At 39.3% G+C, this 14,812-nt stretch overlaps 1 protein-coding gene across 1 annotated transcript in view; it reads left to right on the top strand.

Moving 5' to 3' along the window:
- Positions 1–538: 538 nt before the first annotated feature.
- The window catches only part of ZC3H7A (zinc finger CCCH-type containing 7A), a 31,063-nt gene continuing 16,789 nt past the window's right edge, over positions 539–14,812 (top strand). Inside the window, exons 1-9 of the mRNA XM_069809960.1 lie at positions 539–677; positions 7,381–7,484; positions 8,636–8,675; positions 9,526–9,723; positions 10,274–10,432; positions 12,140–12,220; positions 12,307–12,348; positions 13,157–13,187; positions 13,713–13,993. Coding sequence (XP_069666061.1) covers positions 7,417–7,484; positions 8,636–8,675; positions 9,526–9,723; positions 10,274–10,432; positions 12,140–12,220; positions 12,307–12,348; positions 13,157–13,187; positions 13,713–13,993 — 900 coding nt within the window. The 5' untranslated portion in view covers positions 539–677; positions 7,381–7,416. The remainder of the gene's footprint in view (positions 678–7,380; positions 7,485–8,635; positions 8,676–9,525; positions 9,724–10,273; positions 10,433–12,139; positions 12,221–12,306; positions 12,349–13,156; positions 13,188–13,712; positions 13,994–14,812) is intronic.

The raw sequence follows: 14,812 nt of genomic DNA, 5'->3' as shown, positions 1-14,812 counted from the left end.
AGGCGGGAGGAGCGGCCCCCCGCGCCAGCCCGGAGCATGCGCAGTAAGCCCAGCGCCGGAGCGGAAGGAGGGCGACGGCGCTGGGCACGAGGACTCCCATGGGGCGCCGCGAGCAAGCTGCCCACGTCGGGCTGCTTCCGGGAGAATTAACGGGAGCCTTAAAGGCCCGCAGCGTCGGGCTGCCCGCAGCGGCGTCTCCGGGCGATGGCAGCTGACGGGCTCATTCGCGGCGCGGGCGCTGTCTCTTCAACCAGCCATACGCCACCAGCTCGCACAGGGCGATGGAGAGGCCTAGGGGCGGGCTCTGCTCTGTAGCCAGCTGGAAGGAAAAAGGAGCGGAGGGGGCGGAGTGCGCTAGGCAGCCAGCCAATCAGCAGCGAAGCGTTTCCCAGCCGCCACCAACCAGAAGTGCCGGTTTCCAAAACAAGGGTAGCGAGCCAATGGGAAAGCCCGTCCTGCTAGAGCTCCGGCCAATCGAGCCAGGCCGCCCGTAGGCCGCGCCTGCGGCCTCCCGGCAGCAGAGGGCGCCCTCGGCAGCGGCGGCGGCGGCGGCGCTGCCGAGGGCGGAGCGGGGGAGGCGCTGCCGTTACCGTCGTCGGTGTCGCCGCCGCTGTAGCGCGCCCGGCTCGCTGGCTCCGCCTTCCGCGGCGCTGCGCTCCCGCGGGCCTCAGGAGCAGGTAGGGGCTGCGCGGCGGGGCGGGGGAGGCAGGCAGGGAGGGGGGAGCCGCGCTCCGCTTCCCCCGCCCGCGGCGGGGTCCCTCCGCCTGAGGAAGGGGCGACCCGGGCGCGGGCGGCGCCGCCGCCTGGCCGGCCCGTTCCCTTTGCGCCGCGTTCGGCGGGGCGGGCGCGGGTGCCGGCCGCTCCCCGGCCGAGGGTGGGGCCGCGCCGCCCCGCCGCCGCCGCGGGGTCCGCCGTCTCGCCGCTCCCGGGGGAGCGGAGCGGCCCTCCCGCCGCCTGTGCCTCCGCGGCGCGGGGGGCGGCGGGCGCGGCCGTCGTCGGTTCCGCTGGAGAAGTTGGGCGGGCCGGGCGGCGGGCGCCCCCGGAGAGAGCTTTCCGTCGGCGGTCGGGAGCCGGTTGGCGCGAACAAAGGCGGCGGGCGGGCCCGGCCCGGCCCGGTGCGGGGCGGGCGGCGTCGCCGAGGGGCGCGGGGTGGCGGCGGCGGCGGGCCCGGGGCCCGCTCAGCCGCGGCCTGAGCCGGTCCCGGCGGGTGGGTGCGCTCCGTGGGGCTGGCGGGTTTGCCGCGGCCGCTCTCCAGGAAAACCGGCGTGTTGAGAGGTCTCCTGTTGCATCGCGACTGGAACAAAACCCCGGCGTCTGACAGGAAAAGCGGAGAGCGAAGGGCTGACAGCGGCCGGGAGCGGGAGGGGACGGTCTCCGCCCTGGGCCCCCGGGTCCCGCCGGGCCGTCGCCTTTCGCGCCTGACGAGTTTTTCGGGCTTTCTGCGGGAAGAAGCGCGGGCTGTACGCTGTGCTCTCGTGCATCCAAGTAAAGGGATAAACAATGTCCGTTTTCCGCTTCTTTGATTTGTTGAGACGGTGCGCTCGGTTAGGCAGCACTGTTATTGTTTTGTTACAGAAAGTCATAACTGTATTACAGGAAGTGGGGGGGGGGAAACACCAGAGGAAAAAAAAAAAAACCCGAAGACGTGTCAATTGCAGTCATCGAAATCAATTACCAAAGCTTATCTCGGTGTAAATTCTGTTGATAAATCTGGATTTATTGATAAGAAGCTCCTTCTTCAGCTTGAAATTTTGGATCTGTTCTTTACTGAGGTGTCTAAGGGAACGGTAAACCAAAGTCTTCCAGCCTTACTCCTTAATTTCCGAGGGAAATGAAGCGACTTTACAAAGCATCTTTGTTCTCTCCCGTTTCCTTCATGGATTTAAAAAAATGTAGGAAAGCTATGAAAATAGAAAACAAACCTTGAACAGTATCTTTTTTGTACATGGGGAACAAGTGGGAGGAGATGCAACTAAATACTTAAGGTAAATAAAGAATGTGGACTGAATAGGTGTTAAACTGTTGCTGTAAAGTCGGTTTCATTTGTTTTATCTGGATATTTCATTTTGATAAATATGTTCATTTCTCTTTACAGAAATAAAAACTGAAACTGAGTTATGTCTGTGTTAAGTGGCTTTTTCAGTTCACACAACAGAATTCTGTGATTGTGACCAGAATTGTTAGATTAAGCAGAGGAATTAACACAAAACTATTGAAACGTGTTGTGTATTGTTTTCCGTGTTTCCCCCTCAGCATGTTACATGTTGGAAATGTCTTATGTAACAGCCTAGTGATGCATGAGCATGAATATTAAATCTTTTGTGCCTTTGCTATCTGAGGAGGACACTTCTAAAAAGGTTTTGTATTAAGATTTCTATTTTCCCTTCCTCCTTTTGATGCCTGTCCAAGTCTGTTGAGCAGCTGACAATTTCTCTAAGTCATGCATTACTTTGCACTGTACTTTGTAATTATTCATTTAAACTGTCAGATGGTTAGGGTGGGCAATAAAATTGCTTTGAGAAGTCTGCTTTGGGTCAGGCTTATTCTATGTTGGGTAGGTGCTTCATGTCCCGTTTGATTCTTTCTTGGCTGGGTTTGAACTGGGTTTAGTGGAGATATTTTTGTCAGTGACACCTCCCTAAGAAGCAGTTAGGGTATAGCTGCGTGTGTGCCACTTCCTTTTCTCACTTGTCTCTGTTGAGATAAGGGCCTGCTTTCTTGCGCCCCTGCGGTGGGAATTATATGTATATAGCTTTTTAGATCCAGATGCCTCAACACATTATGCCTGTTGCTGCTGTTAGTGGTGCAGGAGGTAGCAGCACAGATGGGCTTTCGCTTCTTATAGGCGAAAGGGATTTATACTGCCTGCCTTTTAGTCATATATTCACTCCTACTGTTCTGTTTCAGTCTTCCCTGTTCTCTTTGCAGTATTCCCTTTACTCTAGGACCCAGGGTGTAATGTCTCTCTTCTGGAGTACAGTTTTCCTATATGGAAACATTGGTGAACTGTTCATGTTTTCATTTTATACACAGACTTCTGGTTTCACAGCTTGATTGCTGATCAAAGTTTTGGCATATGATGGTATAGATGATGGGTTAATTTTTGACTGAATTGATTGCATATTTTGGATTTGTTACCTTCTCTCCTGCCTGTGTCATAAAGAGGGGGAAAAGGCTGATGCTACAATACAAAAGGGTGTCTCTTCACTTAGTGTGATTTTCACTAGACTTGCCCCCCAGTCAAGGTTCATAATTCAGCTGAACCACTGAGGCTGATAGAGATCAATCAGCAGCAATCATGATAAAATTTTCCATGTGCTTTGTACTGTACAAAGATCTAATTTGGGATTCCTGTAACCCGGTAATTGCATTAATAGTGAATTCGATGCATGGCAAGAGGATATGCTTCTGTATCTTAAAAGAACTCCTCTATAAACTGCACTTAGTTTTTAAGTTTTAGGTCTGTGAAGTGCAGCGGGGACCACTGACTTCCAGTTGTTTTCAGCATTTAGGTCTGAAGGTGCAGAGAATGCTTACTTGAAGTATTTATAATAGCTGGAGCCATTAATGTCAATAACAAACAATAACAGAGTTATTTGGTCAGCTGAAGGTCATTAATTCATAGTGGTAGTAGTTCTGGTCCCAAAATGATGTTATGCATTTTTCCTTTATTTTTCATTCACTTCTAAATAAGCTGTCTGCATGACTGTATGCAGCAGGAGAAAGGATTAGTCCTGCCCAGCTCCCTGTCCCTTGGGACTGAATTTTCAACTGTGGGGTAACTTGTGTGCATGGCAAACTATAGATACTTGCTCCCTGGATTTGCAATTTAGAAATGGAAAGGCTAGAGTGTCCAAAGTTTTAAGCAGTGTGACCTTCCTTTTCAGAATAACCAAGGTCTGTATTCCTTCTACAGAAAAACTCAATTCTCTGCATTCTGTATTAATTTATTGACTTGCATTCCAAAGATCAATTTTGCTTTGCAAGATACTCTAGCAATTGTTGTGTTCAAAACCTTTGTGCCTGAAGAATTATCCCAGGCATATCCTAAATATTGTGAATGTCCTTTAAAACTTATCTTGAATGCCTTAGAAGTGCCAAAATACAGAAAACAAGAAAATTATCGTGCCGAGTGCTGGAAGGGAAGTAAATAACCGGTAAGAGGCATAAGTGGCTTTGTAGAAGAGAACAGTGTGGGTATTCCTATCTGCCAGAGCTGGCACAAACCTGTTTTCCTCCGTAACTCCTATCTGTGTAACTGGACCAGCATCTATCAGAAAAGGTGACATTGGCAACTGGCAGTGTACTTTCTGTCACTTGGCTTCTACTTTTGTGAAACAGGATGAGTTGAAGCCTGTGATAAAGATAAAACAGTATGAATTGTCTTTAACTTGTTGGGGTTTAAGGCAGCTTTTTTTTTGCTTTACTAGAGTTAGTAAATTGGGCTTGTATTGGTCATGTAGCAGCAGTTGTAGAAATATTATATTTAATGCAACAATCAGTTCTGCCTATGACCTTAATTAGTGATACATTAGTCTGCTTTTTTTTTTTAGATCCCATACTGTTTGTTTTTTTTTCCTTTAGCTTGTCTCTTTCAGTGAATTACACAAAGAGTAAAGCAACAGTATAGGCTTTGTTTTTCTAGTAATAGTTACAAGCAACAAAGCAACATTTTGACTTTTTAATGTATGTACATATGTATATTTATGTTAAATTCTGTCCCTGCAAATAGAGGAGAAAAGCTGTTGCTAAATAGGTGGGCGTTTTTAAACTTTGAAAGTGGATGGATGACATTAAAAGTCATGATTGTTATTTGCCTTGTATATAACTGAGTCTAAGGTGTTTCTGGTTGCTCAAGAGGAGCTAAGGATAATTTGGATGGGAGAGATCTGTTAGAGGTGCTATCTGAAACAATTCTAAATCCTCTGCAAAATCATCAAATACTGGGGCAATGTGACGGTCAAAGTATGTTAAGGAAAGGTAATTTCTGCCTGAACTTCTTAGGGATGTAAATGAGTAAGTAGGAAAAAAATAGAAAACTGCTTTGAATAATAATTACACCATTCGCATATGTTCATCACTTGCTAGCTATTCTTTTGTCTGTGATGCCAGTTTGTAACGTTCCCATTAACTTTATTGTTATGGAGAAATTGGATCTGCACATCCTGAAGTTTCCATATATCATTTATTCTTTAATATTTTTGCTAGAGGTGATAAATAAGTGGATTGTTACTGTGGACTTTTTTTTTATCTTTTTGCAAGTTGTTGGTGTGCAGTATTGGGGTTGCTTAAAAGTAGCAGAGTGAAGCTGATCTTAATACTTGCCCAGATCTTGACATATGCAAGACTCTTGTGCTGGCAAGGTATTACTTTGTCAGTTGTTAATTCAGGGGATTAAAGTATGTTTTACATAGCTTACTCATTTTTGTGGGAAAGCATAGGCTGATATTGCTGCTGTCTTTGGTTAGTATGAGAATTTCTTATTCTTACTAGCCCTCATTTGAACTCTAAAACCTAAACCATGAATGAGAAAATAAAAAATATTCAGATGCCCAGTAAATTTCCTTTTTGGCATTTATATTTAGATTTCTTCATAGATAGGCTATTGTTATTCATTAAAACATTTATAATAAAAGTCTTTAATATATATGCCAAAAGCACAGTATAAGTTACTAACTTGTGGAAGAAAAGATGATGCATAAAATAACATGAAAAACAGTTTAAAAAGGTGTTCATGGTTATTTCCTCTCTGGAGAGTAGATTACTGAGTGCTATTTATATACCTAAACAAGCAATAGCTGAACAATTCATGTCAGTGAAGTATTGTAGCTATCCATGAAACTTATCTACAGGCTGATTTTTATTTTTATTTTTGTTAAGCTTGCTGATATTAGAAGTCACAGTGGGAAGTGAGGTGAAAGGGGACTTTGGAGTGCTTCCATTAATTTGTTTAGTGACCTTAAGGAAGGTACTCAGTTTCTTATGCTTGTTTTAGGATTGTGTTTCAATAGGACTAACTCTTAATGACTTGAAATGGTACTCTTAATGACTTGAAGTGGTGTAGACTTCATACATTCATTTAAGATGCTTTGGGAAGGTTTGTAAACATTATTAGAGCTGAAAGCTCTTCAGATTTTTTCATTATTCCAAATTGTTCAGAGAAAGTAGGGCATCTTCTCCAGCTGGTTTCTATTCCCAGTTGAGATTTTGTTGAGTTTGCTGGGGGTTATTTTGGGTTTTGTTTTACTTTGTTTCCATTTGTCCATTATTGATGTGAAGTGGTAAACTGGCACAAAATACTGCATTTTTTAGCTTAGCTTCAAGACTTAACAGAAATGCACTGCAGGCAGTTTGATTTTTTAAATTTTTTTTAAACTATGAATTCCTACAAAAAGTAATTTTCTTCACAAAAAATAGGTATTTCTTCAAGCTAAAAGCCTTTTTCTGAATGTCAGTATTTTCAGAATAAGACTTTGACCTGCTGATCCTTTGTAAAAATAAGTTGTATTGGTATATTGCATTTAGTCACAACTGTATGCAGCTGTGAAACCATACTTTAAATAGCCTTATCATGAAGGTTATACAGATCATTTTTGCCTGTTTAACTTGAATATTTGTAAATCCAGTAAATGAAGGACATGAATTAAAAAAAAAATAAAAAATCACTGATTCAGACTAGTTAAATTGGATTGAAATGTCAAGCTGATGATGTGGAATTACATTGAAGTAATTCAGCTTTTCAAATTAAGTAGGTAGTCTTTGCTAGTGGTAAAGTTTCCATGATTTTCACTTTGGTCAATGGGTAGACATTAAAGCAGTAGTATTTTGCTTCTAATTACACCTTAGTGGTTGGGTGATGATGAGAGACTCCAGAATTAGACTTTATGGTGGTTTTCTAATCAGTTTGGGTTTTATTAATAAATATACTAGGGTCTTGAGTTTATTTGTGCTTCAACAAACAAATAAAAGAAGTACAAAGCTATTAAAAGGGGACAATGTGGAACCTTATCTTGGTTTAGCACTAATGCATGCAAGCTGCGCTTCTAGTTTGGTTTAGTTCCACTAATTTGACTCTGCATCATGTAGAGTAAATAAGTGGAAAACCAAAGGTGAAGTAGAAATTGGAAGAAAGTTTTTCTGTAGAAGTGTTGTGTAACTGGGCACTGGCAGAGGGGGTGTTGGTTCTGACCTGGAGCTTCTACCTATATCTCTGTGGGCACTTCAGTGTTTGTCTGAAGTTTCTTCAGAGTGTATTCTCTGAAGGTGCGGTGCAGTATCATCTTTGTATGATGGACTTAGTGTTGATGTGAGATTGGATCCTTCTGGTCCAAATGCAAGCTGCTATATATTAACAACCATTTACCTTTCTTCCTTTTTGAGGAGTGGCATATCCGAAAAGTGGATGTTCAGGATAACATGTCCAATGTGTCGGAAGAGAGAAGCACTAGACAACAGGACATTAAGAAAGGACTCCAGTTTATAGAGTATGGTTTTGTTGTTTTGTTCTTGTATGCTTGTATGTGTGTGTGTATGAGATGAGTAGCCCTGGGAAAGTCATTTTAATATAGCACCAGTGGAGGAAGGAGGAGGACCTGTGTTTCTCCTCAGAATATTTGCTAACACTAACATGGAAATGCGGAGCAGTCTTAAAGAAAAGAGAGAACCCCTCTTTGTTCCCAAACAGAGCAGATTGAAGGTGGGAGGGTATTCCTTTTCTGCCTTTAAGAAAAATCAGCATTGAATTTCTTTGGTGGGTGGAAAATGTTGATAGCCTGAAAATTCACCTTACACTTATGGACAGTTACACCTAAGACTAGGTTGCTACTGAAAGGGATGGGTTTGCTCACCACTACCTAAATGTTTCAACTCTCTGGAGCTAAAATTTAACCTAATGAAAAATCATCTTAGTAGTTAATTTTCATTTGGATCAATGTCAGATTCTTCTCTAGAAGATCTTGGCTAGCTTAAAATCGTTGTGAAATTTCACACTAGTTCACTGCTCGCATAAGGCATTCTTAAAAAAAAAAAAAGGGAAAGAAAAAGAAAACTGCCCTTCTAAGAATTATTTAGAAATAGATTCTCAGATAACCTATATGGGAAGGGAAAGGGTTCCTAATTTTCTTCCTCTGTTCTCTGCTAGAGAAGATCTCTGTTGTGTGTCATACAAAAGAACTCTTAAAATTCCTGTAGTGTCATTGGTATGACTTAATTAAAATTGATGTGTTCTTTTGACAGATAATTTGTCATTTTATAATACTTACAAGAAGATTGCAGTTCTCCTCATGTATAATCTGTTTCTGCACAGTGAAGGAGAGGAAGGAAATTGTTTTTAAATAAACCACATTGAGGTTTTAAACTCAAAGCATTCAGAACCTTAATACATTTTGAACAGCAGAGTTAAGATTGGCTATGTAACTTTAAATGAAAATGAGTCATTAGTAATAAGAAAACACAGTTGTTTAATACAAACTAATCTACAGCACTCTGGCCTTGTTCAGTGAAGGCAATAGACAATATTTAGAGTTTTGACTGTTGCAGCAAGTGAGACTGCTTTCAGTAAGAACCAGTATTCTCCAATGTGATCGTCTTTTGAGTAGTATGTATAATAAGTAAATACGGTAATTTCTTTTTCTAGATCTACTTTGCCCTATCCAGGGACACAAGAACAATATGAGGTAATGAAATTACTTTTGCATTTCCAGAAGAGTTTTTAACATGGACCTATCTTATTATATTTATTCTTGACTTTAATCATCATTTAAGTAATATATAGTATGAATGGTAATTTACAATGTCTCAATATTGGAACTGGAGGACTACTTACATTGTGATATGGGTGTTCAGATATTTGGATGCCTGGAATTCACTCATATAGCAGTTCAGGTTAACTCTTTCTCTACTAGTATTAGGCATGAATTTGGGGCATTCACTGGATAAAACAATGTGCTACTCCAACTAAAGTTTAGAGTAGCACAGCAAAAGTGAGATGAAAGGACCTCAGTCACATAAATCTTCGTAATATATTTTGATTTTGCACGTGTTACTATTTTGCATAATATTTGACTTCTATTTTCAGACTTATTTTTTTAGCATTTTTTTCCAGTGGTAGGTGGTTTCATTGGATTTGAGAATATAGTAGATAAAAACGCAATTGTTCATATTTTAGATTAAAAAAAATCTTTTGCTCTGCAAAAGCAGCCTTTGTGTACTACTGGTTTGCTAGTTGCTATGGCTGCTGCTTGCTAAAAGAATGGAATATATATGTCTTTTTTAAGTTACTTATATAAAGTAATTCTTTTATCAGTAGTTCAGCCTCTCTTTTATTTACATGTATTGTGGTGTTGAATATTAGAGATAGTCTTGGAAAAACGTTGGAAGAAAAATACTAATATAGACAAAAGTTCTGCTTTTCATTTTGATTCTGTGAATTTACAAGTATAAATTTTCTATTTAAAAATGTATTTGGAAATATAGAAGGCAAACAACAAAACTGCTGTTGATGAGTGTTTCTTTTCTTTGTTCCAGTTATTTATACGAGAGCTTGTTAGAAATCTTTTTAATGAAGGGAATGATGTATATCGAGAAGGTGATTGGAGAGGATCACTGAGTCATTATACAGAAGCTATAAACATAGCTGATTATGCTAATTCTGAAGAAATCCATGTTTCTGATGATATTTTAGAGAAGCTGCACGTGAACAGGATAGCATGTTTTTCAAATATGGTAAGCTTCTGTTTAAACTGGATGATTTCTCAAGAACAATGTGCTAACAAAGTATAAAGACACGGAAAATTTCCTAGTAAGTGAAAAGCTCTTGGTGTTGGTTTGAGAATTGGCATGTTTCAAATCATTATTTGGGCATATTCTTTAATATATTCTTTTTATAAGTATAATAATTGAGATATTTTTAGTTACTAATACTAGAATATTAACATAAAAGAGTCATACTAGGCTTGGAAGTTGATGGAACAGTATTTTTATCCATTTATGCTGCTGATTGCACCTGAGTCTGCTGCTTTCTCTGTGGAATAAGATGGCTGTTGTGAAAGAGCTAAATTGTCTTCATAACTATTACTGTATTTTACATGAATGATGGCCCTGCTTGGTTTTAGTTGCCTAAGTTGGTGACTTAGCAAAACTCATACATGCAGAGTGCAGTGAGCTTGGTGAATGTTTTATAGTGTTTTAATACCTTCATCTAATATAGTTTAAATTTGATATTTTGATTATAATAGTTCTGATTAGTGCCTTTTTTTCTGTTTTCTCCTCATAGGGACTGCATGAAGAAGTTCTAGAAGACTGTGAGATAGCATTAAGATTGAATGAAAACAATTTCAGAGCTCTCTATCGGAAAGCAAAAGCTTTGAACGAATTGGGAAGATATAAGAAGGCTTATGATGCTGTAGCAAAATGTTCTCTTGCTGTGCCACAGGTAGGCAAATCATATATTGATGATTATTTTTAAAAATTTAATATTTTTAAAAATTTAATACAGAGAACATATACCATCCTCAAGACCATTGAAAGTTTTTTGGTTGGTTTGGGTATTTTTTAATGCAGTAAAATATTTCTTATTCCTTTGAGAATTATTTTTTTGTTGTGGAAGTGAAGTCTGACAGCAGACATTATAGTCCCCAAGCTCAGTTTGTTGAGTTAACTTTCAACAAAAGAAATAGTCACTTTGCAGTGGGAGTGAAGTGCTATGAATGTTTGCAATGAACACTACAACTACTGAATTAATTGTTTAAAATTCTCTGCAGTCAGAATTATACTTGGGACGTGAAGTGAACAAACACCCATAATTATAATGTACAATATTGATTGGTTTGATAATTGTATTTTAGTTTTCCAGGCTTTTAGTAACATTCTTATCTGTGCATTGTCCTCCATCTGAATCGCTTATTATGCATCTCTAATCTTAGGCTATATCTATATGAGCAAGCAGTGCGTGGTATAGGATAGGATCTGTAGACTGAAGTGCTGGTCCTGAGGATCTGATTTCCATGATTGTTTGTGGGTTTTTTGTTTGGTGGTGTGTTTTTGTGTTGTGGTTTGTTCCTGGGTTGTTTTTTTTTTAGAGAGTTGGAGTGCACCAAGTGGACTCCTGCAGCACTTTCAATTTAGTTTAATCCAAAATGAATCTAATTTGGCTCTCAGACCCTTCATAATGCAAACTAAAATGCAGCGAGTGAGGATGGTTAAGAGATTTCACTTCAGAAGTACATTCCTGATTTGAACTAAAATGCTGATGGAAACTTTACATGCTTTGCTGAAAATAGACTGATCACAGGACAGAATACTGAGTTGCATTTTTTTCGCCTTTCTACATCAAAATTAAAGTGAGATGGCTAGACAAACTGTTGAGCGTAGGTTTACCTCTTGATACAGAGATGGTTTCAGTTCTGTTTCCAAAGACACAAGCAGTTTATCTGAATGTGTAACGTTGGACTTTGGATCTTCACTTTGCACCTCCAGATCTGAATGTTTTTGCTTAAGGTTTATATGCCTTTATATAAGTTTTATAAAAAGCTTTTTCTAGCTGTAGAACACATTCTGAAAACTAAATCTTAAAATAATTTAAATGGATAGTTGTTATAGCTATAGGACAGAGTGAAACCAGGTTTTTAACTCAACTTTTCTAGTTGTATGATGCAATTACTGTGAAAATACAGAGTTCTCATTAAATATTCAGCAGTGTTATGTAGTAGCTGACACTATGGTAATCAGAAATGTGGCCTTCAATTTGTGTAAAAACAAAACAAAAACCCCCCATTCCCTCAAAGAACAAACACCCTCCCCAAATAAACAAACAAAAATACTCACCCACAAAAAACCCCACTTCTCTGTACTTCTCTGGTTTTGGAAAAATCTTTATATTATTTTAAATTCAAATATATGGAAGAGAAGGATACTGTATTTTCTGCTTTTTAAAAAACTCTAAACATTAGAGTAATTTTCCTTGAGGGCAGCTGTATCTTTCAGCGTTAGCTTGCAGTCCCAGATGTTTGTGAAAGAATAAAGATGCATTATGAGACATCTTGCATATAGGGATCTTGCAGAATATAGACTGAGATGTAAACAGATGTCTTGACTAGATGACAATACATGTAAATGATGAAATTTTATTTATGTCTTTTAGGATGAAAGTGTGATTAAGCTTACCCAAGAACTAGCTCAAAAACTAGGGTTAAAAATAAGAAAAGCATATGTAAGAGCAAAGGTAAGATTTTATTTTAACAATTTACATTGAAGTTTCCCTTTCTTGATACCAATTTTTTATTTAATGAAGGTATCTTTTCATTTCAGCCACCCTCCTCAAATTCAGTTTCTAGCGATGTATCTGCTCAGGTAAGGTTTTACATGTTCCAAGTGCAAGCTGACTTGAAACTAGAGGGAATAATTGTTTCATAATTTCACAATGATGAAGTGGAAATGGTGCAATTGACATTTTATATAAGATGCTGTTATTTTGGATTTTAGGGTTCTATCAATCTTTGTGTTCAGTTTTGCTGTATATTTATGGCAGACTAGGACATAAGACTATCAGTCAAGTTATCTTTGTAGAATAAGTGTTAGCTAAAACATTAAATTCAGTGAGATGAATATATTTACTTTTAATGTCTTGAGGCAAGGGCATAGTTAATGTGCTTATTTTTTGTTGACAGTTATCAAAGTAAAGGGTGTTGGGATAAAATCTCTTTTAATTTATGTATTTTTCCAAATTTGACCTTTGCTAGCAGCTGAACTTGCATTTGTCTTGCTATTTGTAATGTGTCTGAATAGCAGTAATGAGAAGTTCATCTCTATCTTACAGACTTTTTTCATGGGCATGTAGACAATTTAGCTGTAAATAAGTGAGGAAACGTAGCAAAAGCTCATTTAAGATACTGTTCAGACTCTTTCATTCCCCGAAGTATCATTCTCACTTTTGTTGGTTGGTTGCAGATTTTTAGTGGTAACATGAGTGGATTTCAGTCTGCAAATGGATGCTTTATCTAAAAAATTATTTGACCTTTAAATTCCATTAGACTTCATAAATTTCAAATTTTATAAAACCTGAATTTGAGGACTTACATTCTTAGTCTGTAAATATGTATTTGTAATTTTTAATGGCTCTTGTGCAAAGTGCTGAGAGGTATTTTTTTCTCACTTACAGAATTCTTCTTCTGTAGAAGATATTGAGTTAGGTGAGTCTTGTTGTGTTACAGTATTAATGGTAGGAAGCTAGATATACCATGCACATCTTGTTGTATTTGTTATGAAATTTCCTAAGAAAATTCATCTTGTCATTTGAAAGATCTGTGGTAAAAAGTCTGATCTCTACCTCTAAAACTACGTATTTAAGTGGCTGAGCAAATTTCCTTTCCGTCTCTTCAACTTGATATGATTGCAACTGCTCCTATAGTGATTGTCTCATACTGTTATCTTTAACTTGGAAAAATATGGAGGGGAGAATATGCTGAAGATTTAGTAAAGTATTAGGTCTGTAACTTCTCCTCTCTTTTTTAGTTTGAGTAATATATAAATGCTGAAATATAGGTACGCATGAATTGGAAGCTAGTGGAAACTGAAAACATTTAAGTAAAATCACATTCAATGTTCTTCATGTTTCTCCACTCCCTCACCCCCCACATTGTCAGGGTAAAAGTTATGCAAGATATTTTTACATCTTTGAACAAAAGTTCCAGTCATTCCCGTCTTACCTGTTTCAGATTTATCTGACCAGAAGCAAGAGATGGTTTCTGCTGCTTCTTCATCAAACTTTATTTCTGAAGTGTCTAAAGTGTCATCAGTACCTGTACCATCTTTATCTTCTGTTATGCCTCTTCAAGTGGAAAAGGTTTCTTTGCCTTCTGCAGTGTTGGCAAATGGAGGGAATGTTTCTTTCTCTATGCCAGAAGCATGTTTAGATTGTGGAGATGGAGATATAATTATTGGGGAAGAACTTGATGAATTACTTGATTCTGTGCCTGATCCAGATGAAAGTGTAATGGTAAGACTTTTTTGTTTATTTTCTTTCTCAAAAGACTGTCTTTGAGTGGGATCTTGTATTTTTATCAAAGGGGCTAGTAGCAAAATGTGAGTTAGCTTTCCTAGTTACATTGAGCTGTATTTGTGCATAGTTGAGTTGATTTTTTTTTTCTCAGGGGCAGATTGTTGCAAATGTGGCTGTAAAGGTACCAGGACCCAGAAGAGCTCCAAAGACAATTACATTGGTTTTGCATGTTGGAAAACCTGAGTGAGGTTGCTAGGGGAGGGATACTACTTCAGAAATACTGCTATACTACTACCAACACTGCCACAGTGGGAGGGATATTATTTGCAGGAAGTACTATGAAAAGTGAAGTAGACTTTAGAAGTCTGGGCTGGTGTCTAGTCTTTTTTTTTCTTTTTTTTTTTTTTGTGGTGCTAATAAACCCTCTCAGAACCTGAAAATGTGTTGGAGTGTCCACCTTGTAGTTGCAGAAACTATAGTTAAACATATGCTTATAGCTTTGCAGGACAGTAGTACTTGCACTGTGCTCTTCTAGTGCATTCACTAATATCTCTGCAATCAGAGCTTTGTCCAGACCCACCTCCTGGATAACCAGAAATAGTTAGACCATCATGAGTCTAACTTTTTATACTTGTTAGAAGAGATTATTAGAGAAATTAAGGCACATGAAGAGTTGTTCTTAATTACACCATCATTCTAGAGCTAGAACAGACTGTGAAGCATACAGAGTTTCTCAGCTATTAGTCAGAATGAGAGCTATGATTGATCAGCAGAGATGTCTGAACTTATCAGCAAGTTTACTGACACTCTGCTGTG

Source organism: Haliaeetus albicilla, chromosome 22 (genome assembly GCF_947461875.1).
Source record: "Haliaeetus albicilla chromosome 22, bHalAlb1.1, whole genome shotgun sequence".
NCBI lineage: Eukaryota > Metazoa > Chordata > Aves > Accipitriformes > Accipitridae > Haliaeetus > Haliaeetus albicilla.
Note: the sequence above shows the minus strand (reverse complement) of the source record. Positions and strands in the feature narration are given on the sequence as shown.